The sequence below is a fragment of the Diabrotica virgifera genome, chromosome 3, assembly GCF_917563875.1.
Source record: "Diabrotica virgifera virgifera chromosome 3, PGI_DIABVI_V3a".
NCBI classification, from domain to species: Eukaryota; Metazoa; Arthropoda; class Insecta; order Coleoptera; family Chrysomelidae; genus Diabrotica; species Diabrotica virgifera.
The window spans coordinates 11,917,506-11,937,365 of record NC_065445.1 but is presented as its reverse complement, the minus strand read 5'-3'; the positions used below and the strand labels follow the sequence as shown (position 1 = coordinate 11,937,365).

Sequence of the window (19,860 nt, the reverse complement as noted above, 5' to 3'; positions counted from 1 at the left end):
AGGAAATGGCTGCTGGACACAATTTACCGTATCCGACTTGGAAAGCGCTAAACAGACTAAGAACCGGCGTTTCACGTTGTGCTAGTAACCTGAAAAAATGGGGATACCAGGAGGACGATACCTGCGACTGTGGCGCGGTTCAGACCAGCCGGCATCTACTATCATGCACAGAGATGAGAGAGACCTGCACAGAACAAGACTTAATTATAGCAAATGACAGGGCCATCTATGTGGCCAACCATTGGAAATACAGAATTTAAAGTTGTTGGTGTTCCGGACACGGAAAGAAAGTAAGTAAGCTTGCTATTAATCAACTTTTTTTTCATACGCGGGATCCAGACCTATTACTAAATACGACTTATTTAACAAAAACTTTTTTGTGTTAGCGTTATCATTCACTATTCATAACAACTTACATTTCTCATTTTTATTGGTATTCGCGATGAAAAAAAAAGTAGCTGACCTCTGGTGGAATAAATTTAAACTACTATAAGTGGTATAAACAAACCATAAAATTGTTGATTTGAACGGAATTTGGTCACTATTAAGAAATTTTTAGTAAATTTCAGCATTATGAGTACATTAAAATATTTTAAATCAAATCGGTATTGTTCTATTCCTCAATTGAATGTTTGTTTATACCATTTATATCGGCCATTTTCTTGCATTCGATCTGCCCTCTATATTCCGTTTCAATCGCGAATACAGACCCATTCCAAATAAACAACTTCTTTTGTTGTTTTCTGTACAACTTACCTACAATACATTTAATAACCAGCTTTAAAAATAGTAAATGTTAAAACAGTTCTTTCTTGATTTCTTATACAGTGTGTTTGCGTAGCATGGAACCTATAGGAAACTTTTTTATTACATATCGATATTACGAAAAAAAGTTATTCTTCATAAAATGCTCTGCATGGTATCAAACCTAAGCTGCAATAATCAGATATTAAATTTTATTGATTTTATACGAGGTATATCAAAAAATATTAATTTCGCTCAATAGTACCTATACCACCTTTATATTTTACAATATTGAAAAATATTATTATAAAAAGTTGTTCGCAATTAAAAACTATATTTAAATATGTAATTATATTGTTCCAGTTGAAATATTGTGAATTATAAAGGTACTTAGCTCTTAGAGAGAAATTCATATTTTTCGACATACCTCGTATAAAGTTGGTAAAATGTGATATATTACGATTGAATCTTCTATTTGAGATAATGCAGAGCTTTTTATAAGAATCTGATAAGAATTTTATAAAGAATTTTTTCGTAAAATTAAAAAATTAATAATAAAATAGTTATTATAATTGTAATAAAATGATATGTTGGTTATCGGTAATTTGAGAAATATTTGGAAAAATTAATTTTTTATTTACAAGGATGTAATTACATATTAAAATTAAAATCGTATATTGTTAAATACAAAAGTATGTACTTTATCCTTGAGTTAAATTCCTATTTTTTGACTTACCTCGTATAAAATTGATAAGCTTTGATATCTGATGGTTTATCTGGCTTATTTTGTATCTCAGATTTAAGACCATTCAGAGCATTTCATGAAGAATAACTTTTTTCGTAAAATTGATAATAAAAATGTTTCCCATATGGTTCGAAGCCACGCAGACATACTGTATAAGTGCTCAAAAAAATTTATTTTGAATTTTCAAATTGTAATGTCTGACAGGGCCGTAACTACTATTGGGGCAACCGGGGCAGTGCCTCGGGGCCCCCGGCGAAGAGGGCCCCGCGATTGTAATCGCGTTATACTGCCTATAGGCAATATAACGCGATTAAAACCTACATTATAGCCGAAGAATGTAAGTAACATTATTATGTAGTATATTTTTTATGAAAACAGAAAAGATGTTATATTGATGGTAAATATTTAGCTTAAAATAATGTGATTTCAAATTTTTTTGTGTTGGTCAACTAGAATAGCAATATGTAGGTAGGTACAGGAAACTTCAGTCATGGAGTACATTAAAATGCGTTTTCAAGGGGTTAAATATCAAGTTTCCCGGACTCCTTCTGCTGGGTGATTAACCCCAGACCCCCGGTAGGGGGGTCCCAGATCACGTTTGTTTCGGGGCCCCCAACATCGTACTTATGGCCCTGATTTAATGACATATTCGAATTCAGAATAATCAAAAAGCAAATAGAAACATTTTTGAACAAAGTAAAATGATGCATTCACTGATATCTTTTAAAATTATTTAATATAAAACAGTTTCATTGTTTAAAGAATTAATAAACAATTAGAGGCATCTGTGAGTAGAACTTTTCACTTTAAGATAAGGTATATAAACTAACAAAAAATATTTTAGAAAAATATAAGCTTGTTTGATTTTTTCCGAAACCGAAACTATGCAAGTTTTTCTACATTGCAATGCAATGTAACTATGCAACTATGCAATGTCCTTATCTTACCGTTTATCTGTTGAGATTGTCCAATGATTACACAAGAAAAGTCGTCAATAATTGTTAAATAAATGCGTACCAAACTGATGCAACTATAACAGTAAAACAACACAAACATAAATAATATTCAATGCAAACAACTAATATGAAATTACTGGCGATTATATTGTATCGAAATACTAAAAGTAGGTAAAGAACAGAGAGAAAGAAAACCCATTTTTAGATTTAAAGAAATTGTTCTTAAATTCGGCAAATTGCAATTCTAATATCTAATGGTATGTTACTAGGAGACAAGACATAAGAATTAAACAGGTAGACATAGTATTTCGAAGAATTATTAAACGATAATGGCCAAACAGAAACACAATAACAAACAAAAGAAACAGAACACCAACAAACACAAGAACCGGCAGAAATGGAGATAATAATAGTAATAAAAGACCAAAAATTGTTATTTATGTACCAAGTCAGTAAAGTTACTCTTTATGGAACGAGTCTGATATTATGAGCAGAGCGAGCGTAGCGAACGAGGCGAATAACAGACAAGTTCGATAAAGTCTTTACTGACGTGGTGCATACAAAATTTTATCGCCAACAATTTGATATTGGTTTTAACACTTACTTACAATTTACAATTAAGAATTTTATAAATTTTAGACGTAATAAAAATTTCATGACACTGATGACAGATGACTTTTGCATGATGGCCGCTTTCGATTTTTAATCGATAGTCATCAATATTGAATAATTACTAAATCGGTAAAGTTTTGATTTATTTTATATGAATATATTAATTACAAATCACTACAGAATTTCACTTTTTGACATAAATTTAATTAACAATGTCGTAAATTTTGTACAATATTTTTAATAATTAAAGAAATAAATTGTAAGTTAACTCAAATAAATAATCGATTACTGCCATCGACCACTTACATTCAATCTCGATTAATCGCGACAGGTAAAGTAAAATTCTTCAATCAGTTCAATAAAGTGTTACTTTACTGCCGCAAATGAGGGCAAATGAGTACAATAATGAATGACTTTATTTAGTGACGCTTGGCGATAAAATAAATAATAAACAGTAACGGAGAAATCAGAGTGCCAGTAGAGATATTAAAGGTAGGAGGAGATATCCTGCAGCAAAAGATAGCTCGACTTATAAAAAATATGGGAAAACGAAAAATGGCCAAACCCCATCGTATTTACTTACAAATCCAAAATACACTCCCACATACAAAGCCGGAGTACCTCAAGGCATAACCTAATATGTACTTTACCTATTGCACCAGTGGTACACAAATTTAAGGTATGTAACCTTAAACAAGACGCTGTTTTAATTATATTCTAATTGTAGCTCTTGAAAACGGCTGCTGTTCTTCTTCTTGTAGTCCAGTATGCTTCTAAGTAAAAAAAATAAAGACAAAAAACGATTTTAACACAAAACACAATTGATCATAATTTAATTTTTGTATACCGTTAGATCTTTATGACAATGCACATAACCTTTTCCTTCGTTTTCGAACCACCTCAGTTTCTTACATTTCTTTAGCTCCTTTGCCCGTTTCGCCCATTTAAATTTACTTTCTTTTCGTAAGCTTGTTCTAAGTACATCTTCTTTCAAGATCGAATTATAGGTATTGAAGGCGTTAAACATGCTGCTTTGGTTCTTCGGATGAATCTACAACGAACAACTATAGTAGTAAACTATGTTTAATTTGGATTTTACTTAATAGTTCAAGTAATGAAGCTTAAAATAGGACAAAACCTCGCAATTTTTACAAAATAAATCGATTTGCTTGAAAATTTAAGAATAAGTAGTGGATAGTTCAGGGATCAAAATCTATATCATGCCGAAAGGCTCTTTTACCATGGGGTGGTTGACACCCCATCTCGAGGGTGGAAATTTTTTATTATATTTTAATCGCAAAAGTTGGTAAAAACGGTTAATCTAAGCAAAAACCGTTTTATACTTTTTTGATAAAATTGATAGTTTTCGATTTATTCGCTATCGAAAGAGTTTTATATCGAAAAAATCAATGTTTTTAATAAGTTTTCTGCTAATAACTCCAAAAGTTTTCGTTTTATCAAAACAACTTTACTACAAAACAAAGCCGTTTTTTTTAAATTTTCTTTAAGACCAATAGTAATCGAGCTATATTTTATTATATGTTGGCTCTTCGTCAAATGCTAAATATTGTAGTTTCAAAGTCAAAAGACGGGAAAAGTATGCATTTTTCGAGGACAACTTGTTCAAACTAATTTAAAGTATTTAAAAAGATCTATCAAAAATTAAGTGACTTATAATGAAAAGAATGTCAGTCCCTATTTTTTTAGCGAAAAAGTGATCGGAGCAACCCCATAATCACCATCCTAATTATTAGTCATTGTCCTTATTTGTTCTTTTTTATTTATATATTATTAATAGGTTCTAGAAGTTTGATCGGCTTAGAATTATTAGCTTTAAAAAAAAATGGAGTTAAAAGCGAATAACGAATTTTTGTAGTTTGGAAAAAAATGGCTTTCTCTTCAGAATAGCAAGATTAGCATCATAGATACGAAAAAACGTTTAAAAATAAAATTGTAGCCTATTTAATTCCCAAAAACCTGGTTTGCAAAAATTTTTTCTACGGCAAAAATTGAGTGAGATATTGACAATTAAAACTTGTAATTACATGCAAAATCCGCCTTTACCAACATTTTTAAAGTCACCTCTTTTTGTGAATAAGGATTTTTTCAAGCAAATCGATCCATTCTGTAAAAATTGCGATGTGAAAAGCTTCGGTTCCTGGCCTATAAGCTCGTTACACATATATCGCGAACAGACAATATCGCTGCGAATGCCGTCCAAATTGAAATGCGAATATCCTTTGTGTTCGTCCCAAAAATCGACAGGCCGTAGTTCGTGATGAGCGACGAACGAACAGCTCGCAAGCTAATAGCCAGGGAGGTAGTGTCAAATTTGACCGGAGCATTTTAGCATGGCTGGTTTCTTATTATTTAGGTAGGTGCTCCAAAGCTTATTAACAAATTATGTGTCAGCTGGCCCAAAACCGGGGATTTTAGTCAAGAAAAGGTAAATATGAAAGTTGATGGACCAACGCTACAGCTTAAATGTCAAATATTTATATACGTTACTCAGAACATTTAATGGACTTGATTACTTTGCACCTACCTTTCACTCAGGAGATCGGGGTTCAAATCCTGGCGCGGAAAATTCTTTTTGTTTTTTAAATTGACATTTTATTTTGAAACATATTTATTTCTATAATACCACGTTTTTATTATTTATACGAGACAATATAAAAAAATCTGTATGTCTTTTATAGAATTATGCATAGAACTTATGAAATAGCATAATATATACATTTGATCATAAATATTATGATTCACCTTAATAAGCAAAATTACTGTACATGAACCCCTGAAGCTTCCTGAGTTAGTACGACCAATCTAAGTGGCCTCCCCACCCCACCCCCCTCCTGACATTTTTTATCTTTTTAGACAAACTGTTTTTTGTATATTATATTTTATATATATTATAGAGAATAGGGAAATATTTAGATTGCTATTAAAACATGGGGGTTGGTGATAGAAAAGTGAAAATTTAGGGTTGTATCTTTCGGTTCTACAACATATAAAATTAAGAAAAAACAGTGTGTCCAAAAAAATAACAAATAATATCTCCCTTTTCACTTAGATTGTTGGTCTTACCAACTCAGGAACCTTCAGGGGTTCATGTACAACACATTTGCTTATTAAGATCAATCATAATATGACCAAAAATGCATAGTTTGCGATTCTATAAAAGACATACAGATTTTTTTATATTGTCTCGTATAAATAATAAAAACGTGGTATTAGAAAAATAAATATTTTTCAAAATAAAATGTCATTTTAAAAAACAAAAAGAATTTTCCGCGCCATGATTTGAACCCCGATCTCCTGAGTGAAAGGTAGGCGCCAAGTAAGCAAGTCCATTAAATGTTCTGAGTAACGTATATAATTATTTGACATTTAAGCTGTAGCGTTGGTCCATCAACTTTCATGTTTTACTTTTTCTTGACTAAAATCCCCGGTTTTGGGCCAGCTGACACATCATTTCTTAATAAGCTTTGGAGCACCTACCTAAATAGTAAGAAACCAGCCATGCTAAAATGCTCCGGTCAAATTTGACACTACATCCCTGGCTATAATAGGCAACTATCCCATTGAACATGTGGATGTCTTCAAATATCTGGGCACATACATCAATCAGAAGAATTCCGTAAGTAGCGAAATTAATACACATATTTCTGATGGAAATCGTATATACTATGCTAATAACAGATTAATGACATCGAAATTATTAGATAAAAGAACCAAGATGACTAGCTACAGAACATTGATTAGACCCGTAGTCATCTATGGTTGTGAAAACTGGATAATGACAAAAGAAGGTAAAGCCCCCAACTCAGGGCATTCGAGAAAAAGATACTTAGAACAGTATATGCCCTGGTGCAAGAGGAAGACAGCACATGGAAAATCGGGAGAAATAACGAGCTTTATTAATTGAATGAAGGGTATGATATTGTAAGATTTGTGAAAAGTCAAAGACTGTCATGGTTGGAAGCTGTCCAGAGAGAAGACGATAAAAAAAAACAGAAAAGAAAATATTACAATGGAAGCCGATAGGAGGATGAAAAAAAATAATGCCTAGAACGAGATGGTTAAACGGTTGGGTAAGGCAATGGACGAGAAGGGTACAATGGAAGGGAGATCTGAATGGAAGAACATAGCCACAAAGGCAAAGACCAATCCAGGTTTATTATGTCAAAAAAAGAAGAATACACCACAAACCACTAATACTGATTTGTGGTCAATACAATCTTGATGGAGTAAAATTATTCCATTATTTTTTATCGTTGCCTCTGTCGATATCTATGATGTATAATATGTTTGTCATTCTTTCTTTATGAATTGTTAATCAATAATATTATTGTTGTTATGCTCAACTTGTTCAGATGCAACTCTCTATTTAAATATTTTGCTTATCGTTTATTTTTTTGAGCATCTTTAGCTCCATATTTTTAATGTAAACGTGCTCAAAGCTCTATAATCTGCACTAAAATCAAATAAAACCGATATATCGAACGCCAAACTACACAAAAACACACAGTTACAAGAAACTGAAAAAAAAATGTGGATGATATCAATTGAAAGGTCTGTCGGAAGATAAATCCACGGCCGTTCCGTACTTTTTGCGGGAAACTGCCGTAGTCTGGATAGAAGCAGGAAGTTTTCGGCAGTTTTCATATAGAAAGAAAAGAGAAACGTATTGGCTGATTGTATTGCCACCCCTCAGCGATTTGTTTCGGACGATAACCACGTCTAAGAAGCTTTTTAGACGGGATGTATAGTCTGGTTAGAATTGACAAAATGGATATCATGGTTAGATAGATGTTTATTTTTCCGTAGGGACTGCGATCTATGACGTTAGAATAATAATATTATCCGGGTGAATACAAAACAATGAAAATAAGATGAATTATTGTTTGTCAGATGAAAGAAGTAGTTTGTCAAGTTTTTAACTACCGTAGTGATAAAAAAAATATTTCCTGGTCATTTTTTAAATAATATGGTGCCAGTTGTCAATTATTAACCTAAAAAAATTAAATAGAGGTCAAAAAATGAATATAAAAGAAGTATTTTATTAGAATTTTGATATGAACTGTTTAAAAATAATAAGATCTTCTTCTTAAAGTTCCATTTCCTATCGGAGGTTGGATATCATAAGGGCTATGATCACTTTGTTGGCTGCTGCTCTGAATAGTTGTAATGAACTACAGTTAAACCATTCTCTAAGGTTCCTCAGCCAGGAGATGCGTCTTCTTCCTATGCTTCTTTTTCCTTGGATCCTTCCTTGCATAATAATTCTCAGCAACTCATATTTTTCTCCTCTGGTAATGTGACCCAAATATTCCAGTTTTCTTGTCTTTATACTGTTCATAATTTCACACCTTATTTAAACGTCGCATTTCAACATTGGTAATCCTCACTGAACTTTCAATATTCTGCTGTAACACCACATTTCGAACGCTTCTATTTTTCTTATGTGTTGTCTCTTCAATGTCCAAGCTTCTATTCCGTATAGTAATAGAGAAAATATGTAGCATCTTAAAGCCCCCAATCGGAGAGGCTACTGAAGGTCTTTGTTTGTAAGCAGTGTCTTCATTTTTATAAATGCTTGCCTTGCAGTTTCGATTCCGACTTTAATTTCTTTGCTTTGGTCATTTTTGTCATCAACCCAGGTTCGCAGATATTTGTATGTCTTTATTTTTTCTATTTGGGTTTGCTCTATCATTAACCTTTTATTTCCATGTTGTTTTTGAGACAATCATAAATTTAGTTTAGTTTTAGTTTTAGTTTAATAATTAGATAAGATTAATTAATAATAAGATAAAATAGGGTAAATCGGAAACAAAATTTGTGAAGATACTTTTTTAAACTCATATATTTATTCTTCCTATTTTGTTATTTACTACCATTACACCGATGGACTAAAATAGACCACACCAGAAAAGATTGAAAAAAATACTATTCTAGTTCGGCCAGCAACATACTAGAATATATATACTATATACGCCAGTAAAAGAACTAAGATTTGGAAAGAAAAATTTAAGAGTAGTATCCTGGAACATCCTGGATATCCGTCAACAAGAGAAACCAAAAATTAAAATAAAACTGATCAATACAACATCGACATTTGTGCCATACAGGCGACGAAGGAAAAGGATAAAGGACAAAAGGTAGTTGTAGAGATTAAAGAGCTGAAGAGGAAATGACATTAATCGTTAGAAGGAAATATTTTGATTATAGAATGCAATTATATAGTGTCCCAAAAGTAGTGGAACGGTCGAATATTTCGAGAACTAAACATCGGATCGAAAAACTGAAAAATACGTGTTCAATCATTTTCAAAAATCTATCCAATGACACCAAACACCAATCCCACTACACCCCCTGGAGGTGGGGTGGGGGTAACTTTAAAATCTTAAATGGAAACCCCCAGTTTTTCTTGCAAATTTGGATTCGTTACGTAAACGTAGGCAACTTTTATTCAAGACGTTCTTTCGAACTGTGGATAGATGGCGCTATAATTGGGAAAAACGATTTATCCTGATACCATAGGTAAATTATAGAAACGGTCTAATATCTCACGAAATACACTTCCAAATGAGAAACCGAAAAACAGATTTTTAATCTTTTTTGAAAACCTATCGAATAACACCAAACATGACCCTCCAACCCACCCCCTGGTTCTGGGGTGGGGGTAACTTTAAAATCTTAAATAGCAACCCCACTTTTTATTGCAGATTCGGATTCGTCATAAAAAATTAAGCAACATTTATTCGAAACATTTTTTAAAATTTCTGATAGATGACGCTAATAAATCGAATTTTTCCAATTAAGGCGCCATCTATTAACAATTCTAAAAATGTTTCGAATAAATGTTACTTAATTTTTCATGACGGATTCGAATCTGTAATAAAAAGTGGGGGTTACTATTTAAGATTTTAAAGTTATCCCCCACCCCACATTCAGGGGGTGGGTTGGAGGGTCATGTTTGGTGTTATTCGATAGGTTTTCGAAAAAGATTAAAAATCTGTTTTTCAGTTTCTCATTTGGAAGAGTATTTCGTGAGATATTAGACCGTTTCTATTATTTACCTATGGTATCAGGATAAATCGTTTTTCCAAATTATAGCGCCATCTGTCCACAGTTCGAAAAAATGTCTTGAATAAAAGTTGCTTACTTTTATGTAACAAATTAAAATCTGCAAGAAAAACTGGAGGATTTCATTTGAGATTTTAAAGTTACCCCCCGCCCCACCTCCAGGGGGTGTAGTGGGGGTTGGTGTTTGTTGTCATTGGATAGATTTTTGAAAATGATTGAACACGTATTTTTCAGTTTTTCGCTCCCATGTTTAGTTCGCGAAATATTCGACCGTTCCACTACTTTTTGGACACCCTGTATATTGCAAAGGATAGTTATCGTGAAAATCAAAATTAACAAACAAATGCAAATATACAAACATACTACCAAAGATCGGTATTTTGATAATTTATTCAAATTTATCAACTGTGAAGGAGTACAGGAAAATAATTAAAAAATCCATTAAGTTAATTGAAAGTGTCTGCTCCTTGGGTTTTTTTATGTCTAAGAGAAATACCTGTTAAATTTCACGGAAATATTGATGCGGTCCTTTCCTTTTTCACTTTTTACCTGGTGAAGTTGAATAGAAAATGTTCATTTGATGAGTTAAGGTTATGGCAGAAGTCCAAAACACAGAGATGGAGTTATATCACTAATGATGTACAATAAAATAATATTAATCAATGTGGTGTTATTGGTTATATATTTAGTGTAGTTTTATTTATTTGAGTTAATTACCTGAAAAAGTCAGTTTACCGATTGTTTTTTTTAATTGGCAATAATTCTGTGTGAATGTAAGCCAACCTAACTTCAGAAAGAGGGCAACTAAGAAAATTTGATGATGGAGAATTTGGTATTAAGTGGTAAATCGTGACTTCTGAAAAGAGACTTCATCATTATGAACGATGATCTCGCTTTTCCAATGGGTTGTTTTATTTCAGAGTGGGTGGTCTCATTGGCTTTTTATGTTGGTACCAAGGTATATGTAGCTGTCCACCTTGTCAATTGGTTGTTGGTTTTTAATATTTCGTGCCTACTGACAACCATGTACTTTGTTTTTTTCAACATGTAACCATAAAAATAGTATTTGCCACAGAGGAAGATTGGAGCTACAGTGGACAGCTACACATACCTTGGTACCAACATAAATAGCCAATGCGACCACTCTAGTGAAATAAAATAACGCATAGAAAAAGCGAGATCAGCATTCATAATGATGAAGTCTCTTTTCAGAAGTAACGATTTACCATTTTTGGTAACAAAATTTCTATTATCAGATGCTATGTATTTTCTTCGTTATTATACAGAGTAGAGACCTGGATATTTTCCGAAGCTTCTTTAAGAAAACTAGAGGTATTCGAGATGTTTTGTTACAAAACCATTTTAAGAATTTCGTGGGTGGATCGTGTGACTAGTGTTAAGGTCCTACGTAGAATAGACAAGGAATGCGAGATAATTAATACCATCAAAGAGCGCAAACTAGAATATATTGGCCATTTTGTGAGAAATGAACAGAGATATGGCTTGTTTGCAACTTATTTTTCAGGGAAAAGTATTTGGAAAGAGGGGGCTAGGGAAAAGAAAAACATCTTGGCTTCAAAACCTGAGAAAGTGGTTCAATACATTGACAACTGGACTATTTCAAATAGCAGCATTCAAAGTTAGGATAGCCATGCTAATCACCAACATCCTGAAAGGATAAGCACCATAAGAAGAAGAAGAAGAAGGAGAAGAAGATTAGAGCGATTGTCTTGACAGAAAAGATTGAAACAACTGATGGAATTATTGGCCTCATTTGGAAAAAATGGAAAAAATCATGAATTTTTGTTGTTTGTTTGAATCCGGTTTTTATAAATTTTTTAATGTTTGTTTGAATGCATTTGATTAAACTGTTCCTCGTGGTAGGGGAGCCCAAGCGGGGATTTTTGCAGTTACTCGAGAGCGTCAGATATTCATATGCGGAAAAACCTGGTACCCTGCAGATGTACCTCTACCATATATTGGCTCTTAAGATAGGGAAGTTCGTTAAGGGGCTCGAAAAAAAAAATCTATTCTTAAAAATACTCGAAATTGTCAGATTAAGATAAGGTAAGTTAAGTACATGCAAAACAGTATAAAATGTATATACTATATACAGTGAGCAGGTAAAGGTTGGCACAAATTCATTTTCTCGAGAATGGACGATTTTGGAAAAAAAATACCGAAACAGGTCAATTTTTATTTTTAAATTGCAACTTTTTTACATATGTATCATACTAATGACGTCACCCGTCTGGGCGTGATGACGTCATCTATAATTTTTTTAAATGAGAATAGGGATCGTGTGATAGCTCGTTTGAAAGGTAATTCAATTCTCTATTCAGTAATATATACATTAACATACTTATTTATACAGTGTGTCCAAAAAAATTTTTTTTAATTAGATTTATTGACATAAAAAGAAGAATGTGTGTAATTTATTTAACTCAAAATACATTTTACTGCTATCAGAAAAAAGGCAATAATGTTTATTTGAGAAATAAATATAGACTTTTGCTTAATTTCAATATTATAGTCGCCACTCACCTTCCTTTTGACAGTTTGGAGATTTAATTTAAGAGAAAGGCATGCTTATTTTTCAAATAAACATTTTTTTCTGTTTTCTATAAGCAGTAAAATGTATTTTGGACTAAACAAATTACATGCATTCTTCTTTTTATGAAAATAAATTTAATTAAAATTTTTTAAGACACCCTGTATAAGCAATTATGTAAATGTTTATATTACTGAATAGAGAATTAAATTACCTTTCAAATGAGCTATCACACAACTCCTATTCTTATTTAAAAAAATCATCAATGACGTCATCACGCCCAGAACGGTGACGTCATTAGTATGATATATATATATATATATGCCAAAAAGTCGTAATTTAAAAATAAAAATTAACCTGTTTCGGGATTTTTTTCCAAAATCGTCCATTCTCGAGACAATGAATTTATTCCAACCTTTACGGTTGTTAAGTACAGTTAAATGTATATTTCAAAAATCTGACACGTCTTCAGAAACTCATGTATATTTCAAAAACTAAAAAATACGTCTTCAATATTTTTCAAAAATCTATCGAATGATACTAAACATGACCCCCCCCCCCCCGGAGAGGGGTGGGGGTAAATTTAAAATTTTAAATACAAACCCCGCGATATTTAGCAAAATGAACATCAGATCGAAAAACTGCAAAATAGACTCAAAATATTTTTGAAAAATCTATCGAATGGTACCAAACACGACACCCCACGGAGGTGGGGGTGAAGGCTTACTTTAAAATCTTAAATGGGACCCCCAAATTTTTATTTCAGGTTTGGATTCTTTACGGAAAAATAAGCAACATTTATTTGAGACATTTTTTCGAATTATGGATAGATGGCGCTATAATCGGAAAAACGATTGTTGGAAATGGAAAACTAAATTAAAAAATGGAAAGTTCCCACTAAAATGGAAAATTTTATTTAACTTTTTTTTTTATTTAGGGTCTAACAATCATAACCCAATAGGTCCCCATAACGCTCGAGTGACTGCAAACTTAGCATACTTTGCTCCCCTACCATCATTGAAAACGTGGCTAAAATAAATGTAACAAATATATCAGACTGAATTAAAAATAAATATTTTTTCTCCAACGTCTTCTTAGTTCTAATTATTTTTAACAAACAAGTCTCTAAAGGAAAAGAAACTAATTCGACTCAAAGTTCACCACGCCATAAATACCGACAAACCAACAATATTTCTTCGGAATAAAAAACTACCCACTTCCACTCAGGTCCTGGATAATCAGGCCTGGTTCTGAATTAGACTCTTAAATAATTGATAAGTCTCCACTTTTGGACCATGTTACGGAAAAGATCTGTTTCTTTATTTCCCTCTTCGGCCTCACCGGGTTGGATTTCCCCAGCGTTATTGAATTTTTGAGACTGGGACTTTCAAATTGGAGGAATTAAAAATTTATGAGAGTGGAGACTAAGGAGTTATGATGGGGATAGCAGCTGTAATCTTTAGTGAATATTTTAATCATTTAAGCCTGTATCGCATAATTCTTAAACACGACAAACATTTATCTGATCTTTGTTTATGCGGTTTAGCATGAACAATCTTCTATACAAAAATGTTCTACATTAAATTTGAAATAAAAAAGGCCCTATGCATAATCCTTCTAAAATTAACGGTTGCAAAGTTACGGAGGTAGTATAGTGAGTATAGTATAATTGGTTCAAAAAAAGGCCTAACCCAGACATCCAAAGTAAAAGTTTTCCTTCAACATCAAATTGTTCTATATGGTCCACATATTGTTTAGTAAAAAGTTACACCATTTTGAGCATCCGATTTGGTGGGGGGAGATGGGGAAAAAGTCGGTAAATTAGTAGTTTTTACGTTTTTCGTCAATATTTATAAAACTATGCTTTAGCGTAAACAATGTTCTATACAAAAATGTTCTACATAAAATTTAAAACAAAAAAGGTCCTATACATAATTGTTATAAAATCAACGTCTCCATAGTTACGGAGAATGAAAAGTGGAGGTTTTCGATACTTTTTATATTTTTTGGGCAATTGATGATAATTTTGGTTAGTGAGGTTGACGCTTCTTCAAGGGCTTATCACCAACATACCATTAGCCACTGAAATAGCAAATCTTATTTACAAAACACAATCCTGTTAAATAAAATTTTTTTTATCAGTAATAATATTAAAAATTGCCCAAAAAATATAAAACTTATCGAAAACCTCCACTTTTTCACCCTCCGTAACTCTGGAACCGTTGATTTTATAACAATTATGTATAGGACCCTTTTTGTTTTAAATTTTATGTATAACATATTATTTGTATAGAACATTGTTTACGCTAAAGAATAGTTTTAGAAAGATTGACGAAAAACGTAAAAACTACTTTTTACCGACTTCTCCCCCATCTCCCACAATGGTGTAACTTTTTACTGAACAATATGTGGATCATATAGAACAATTTGGTGTTGGAAAAAAACTTTTACTTTGGATGTCTGGTAGTGTTCCCAAAATCGGTCTTGGACTTGCAGTCTTGGTCTTGTTCTTGCGTTTTTGCAAGACCAACACCGCCTAATTTGAGCAAGACCAAGACCGAGACTTACCGTGCAAGATTTGAGCAAGAACAAGACTAAGCCTGCAAGACTCTTGCGTCTTGCAGTTAGAACTGAGGGTCGTTTTAGAGAGTATATTAGTTCGGGTATATTCTTAGATACTCTATGAGAGTCAAAAAAATTTTTAACAAAAATTTGTAAAATTTGACTTATGCGCATTACGAACAATACCACAAATATACATAGCGAATCAAAATATCTATTAAAATATCACTTGACACATTTGACACGTACTCAGAGATCATTATTATAATGCAAGAATTAAATATTTTCACATTATTTCCCAGCAGACGACATCTTCGCTCTGAAATTAATTGTCCAGGTTTTGAGAATATCCGGCCTTTTGTCCGGCCTTTATTCATAAATTAATATTCTTGTGTTGCGACCTTGTGATGCCGAAAATAAGGTCGTTCAAAATATGTAGCTAACAACAAATATACCTATTACATCTTATCGGTATATAGAATAGTAAGACTATTATGTATATTTTATTGTTGATTGTGCAATGACCTCATTCAGTTAGACAAAATTCGCTGAAAGAATGCGGCTAATACTTAAAAGTACTAATATCGAGCCACATTAATGGAGATAATGCCGGCTATACATACCGTGTAAACAAAATAACGAAATATTATACTGTCTACCGAAGCATTGAACAAGGAAATATTACAGTGAATTGTATGCAAGACACAAGCACATTTATAACAGTTTTTTTGTAGTTAAATTAAATTGGTCATTTGTTTTATCAATCGACTGTTCTTTTGTTACTCTTTGTGTTTGGTGATATACACTACTCCAAGAAATTAACGCACCACCTTAAAAACGGGTCATTTTTGATGTCTTGAATTTCCTAAACCTGTTGTCCGATTTAAGTGATTTTTTACTATGTTATAGCCTTATTCTTTACCAATATCGCTGTACTAATACTATTGCTAGGCAGGTAAATTGTCATTGTATACCGGGTGTACCAATCAAACTGTGTTTTCTTTCTCAAAGTTCGCATCACCCTATGGAATATTCTAGCTTATAAAATATTAAAATTAAAACCCAACTATAGCCTCATATTTCCTTAACATTTTGTTTTTTGATTCATTCACTTATGTTGGAGAATAAAAAGTTAGGTACTTTTTTAGCTAGCCATGTTCTTCATCAATACAGGGTGTTTTTAAAAAACAAGTATGGCAAACTTTAAGGGGTAATTACCCTGCACGAAAAAGTAATGATAGTTTGCTTCTAAACGTATGTTCGCAAATGCTTCGTTTCCGAAATAGGGGATGTTAAAATTGTTCTTACAAACTAACGATTTATTTATTGCTTTAAAACCGGTTGAGATATGCGAATGAAATTTGGTAGGTTTTAAGAGGTAGTTATTACGCATTTTTGACATACAATTAAGATTTTAATATTCACGAATGGCGCGCATACCTACGTGTAACCGGCTTGTTTAGAATTACCTTATTTACTTACTTATTATACTTATTTCAAAACAGCCTGTATTGATGAAAAACATGGCTAGTTATTAAAATAGCTAACTTTGTTGTTATCCAAGCGAATGAATAAAAAACAGAATCTTAAGAAAATATCAGACTGTAATAGGGTTTTAATTTCAGTATTTTATAAAGGCTAGAATATTCCACAGAATGATGCGAACTTTAAGAAAAAAACAAAGTTTGATTGGTACACTCATTGGTACCGGTACGGTATCCAGTACCTATAGGTACAACGACAATTTACCTTCTAGCAACAATATTATTACAGCAATATTGTTAACGAATAAATAATTCAAGCTTAAAATTTACCTACTCTGTTACGTTGTTCTAAGATATGTAATAGGCTAATGGGCAACTGCGAGACTTGCAAGGCTCTTGCTTCAAGACCAAGATCAAGACCAGGTGTACTGTTCCAAGACCAAGACCAAGACTGTTTAAGTCTCGTCTTGGTCTTACATTTGGGCAACACTAATGTCTGGGTTAGACCTTTTTTTTGACCAATTATACTATACTACCTTCGTAACTTTAGAACCGTTCCTTTTAGAAGGATTATGCATAGGACCTTTCTTATATCAAATTTAGTGTAGAACATTTTTGTATAGAAGGTTGTTCATGCTACACCGCATAGTTTTAGAAATATTGATGAAAAACGTTTCTCCCCCCAAACCCGACGCTCAAAATGGTGTGACCTTTTTCTGAACATTATGTGGACCATATAGAACAATTTGGTGTTGCAGGATAACTTTCACTTTGGATGTCTGGGTTTGGGTCTACCATACTATTTGAGTTATTTGGGTTGTACCATACTATTATTCGAGTATAAATTAAATCGTACTAACTGTACAATTCAGGAATGTACCTACAAATTTATATGAAATTATTAATATAATTTCAAAGCTATGTGGACTGTATGTTCTTAGGTTGCTGGTTCAATATTATAAGTTTATAAAAATCTTAACTAAGTCATTAATTGGTCACTGTTTACCCACGTCTCGAACATACACACATGCCGGTTTCACAGCGGTTTTAACGGTTTGTCTATATCGCATTAGCGTGTTATACTATTGGGCAGAGATAAAAAGCGTTTGTACAGCGATAATTGAACTCAGAGTTCAGCGAAAGGTTCACGTACAGAGATATATGTCTTGCCAACAAATCTAACAAAGAGATTCTTTACTCTTCGGCGGGTCACACAAGAGAGTTATATCTGCACTTCTGTTGCATTTGCTGGTCAACAGTGGAGAGCATGAATGTTTACAGTTCACAAAATGTCTGAGCAGATTGTCTGTATTGAATAGGGATGAAACTAGGTAGGGATAAAACTAGATTCTAACTGTTGGTCAGGGTTGCCTTAAGAATTATTTGAAACCACGGACTGTAAGTATAAGTTTAATACAGTAAAAAATAAAATATTATTTTTTCATGTGAAAAATTGAACAATAACTATAAATTACGAATCTACATATATGCGTGAAATGTTTAACTTAAAAGTCTTTCAAGCATTTTGCTTTTCATGTAAAGCTATTGCACTATATCAAAGGGCAGGGTAGAGATTGAGGCATATCGGTATAAAAAAACAATTTAGACAATAACTTACTATTCTCTAAGTTCATTTTCGATAGAAATGAAGTTTGTTAATGAAAGTTTTCTAAAATAAATAACATCTGTTCTTCACAACAAATCTACAGGAAAAAACGAAATACCAGCTGAGCTACTGAAGTTATTCAGAGAGGAAGACAGACCTTCGCCATAGCCTATTTAATAATATTTATAGTATACGAGGATCCCTAAAATATGGCTGGAATCCACCTTCATACCACTGCCAAAAAAGAAGAACGCCACATCATGCCAGGAGTTTCGCCTTATAAGTCTACTAGATAACATACTGAAGCTTTTCTTTCGAATCATAAAGAACCGAATATATAGAAGATAATATGACGAGGTCGCAGGTCCTCGGTCGCAGAACAATGTCGTCAAATTCTGGCACAAATGTGCGAAGATTAGCAAGCAAACATTTTTCTCGTTTATGTAGATTTGAAAAGGGGTTCGACCTGGTGCAGCACAGGACCTTGATAGAAATATTGAACTACATCGGAATCGACAAAAGGGATTCTCAAATTATACACGCTATTTATGGGAATCAGACAGCAATCATAAAGACCAATGGAAACACGTAAAGTCAATTGAAATACAAGGAGGTATCAGTCAGGGATATGCGCTATCACCGATACTGTTTAACGTCTACTCGGAGGTAAGATTTGTGATCGCTTTATCGCACTCCTCAGTAAATAATATTTGCTATGCATATGACCCTATTTTAATGACTGATTCGGACCATAGTCTCCAAATACTGTTAAATAGGGTCACCTGCTATACGATAACCGAATCCTACTTATCTGAAACCGCCTCTCGTATTGAACCACCGCATGTGAAACCTGCCTATGTGACAATTATCGTTGCGCGAGTGAAATAGCAGTTATATGGTCAACCCTTTAATTAACTTGATAATGCTGCTGTCTGTATAACATTTAATTACCTCTCCCAATTTTTTGAACCACACCTGTAATACAGTCCACAAACTCTGAAATTATTTCAATAATTTCACATATGTACGTGCCTTAATTATACAACCCCCTTTTAAAAAAATTGCCAGGATTTATAGGCCAGCAATATGGGAGTTTATTATGTCCAATAAACGGCCATATCTACAAACTCGGAGTCTCGTATTTTAAAATTCATCACGTTCTCGGCAATATCATGGCGTTCATAAGGAGAGTAAGTTACAACATAACATAATCTAAAAATATTATTGCCCGTAAAGCCATAAGCCGCTCGTAGTAAAAAGTAGGCAAAAGATAAAAAAGAGAGGAACGGGTTTATACGGGCGCTCGACGTACTAAAAATTTATTTTGGATGAATCTTTACTTTATTGCAGAGCTATAATACTTTAGAAAATAAATTTCACTATTGGCGCACGCTGGAAACTTATTTCAAGTAGTAAAACAAACAAAGTTTAGTGTAGATACACATGGAAGGACCATAGAGGTATATATTAACATAGAGGGAGCCTACCTTCCGCGCTTCCTGACGACAAGATCT

The 19,860-nt window shown here is 32.9% G+C and overlaps 1 protein-coding gene across 2 annotated transcripts in view; it reads right to left on the bottom strand.

Moving 5' to 3' along the window:
- Positions 1-450: 450 nt before the first annotated feature.
- The window catches only part of LOC114349429 (sperm-tail PG-rich repeat-containing protein 2-like), a 162,715-nt gene continuing 143,305 nt past the window's right edge, over positions 451-19,860 (bottom strand). Inside the window, exons 9-11 of one of the 2 annotated variants that reach the window (XR_007696985.1) lie at positions 3,905-4,108; positions 3,708-3,830; positions 451-756 (exon numbers count right to left, since the gene is read on the bottom strand). Coding sequence is in view for 1 of the 2 variants with exons in the window: in XM_050646329.1 (XP_050502286.1) it covers positions 3,768-3,830; positions 3,905-4,108 (267 nt within the window). In the remaining variant the exon portion in view is untranslated. Of the gene's footprint in view, positions 757-3,385; positions 3,831-3,904; positions 4,109-19,860 lie in introns of those variants that run through there. The other variant, XM_050646329.1, reaches the window with a different exon arrangement.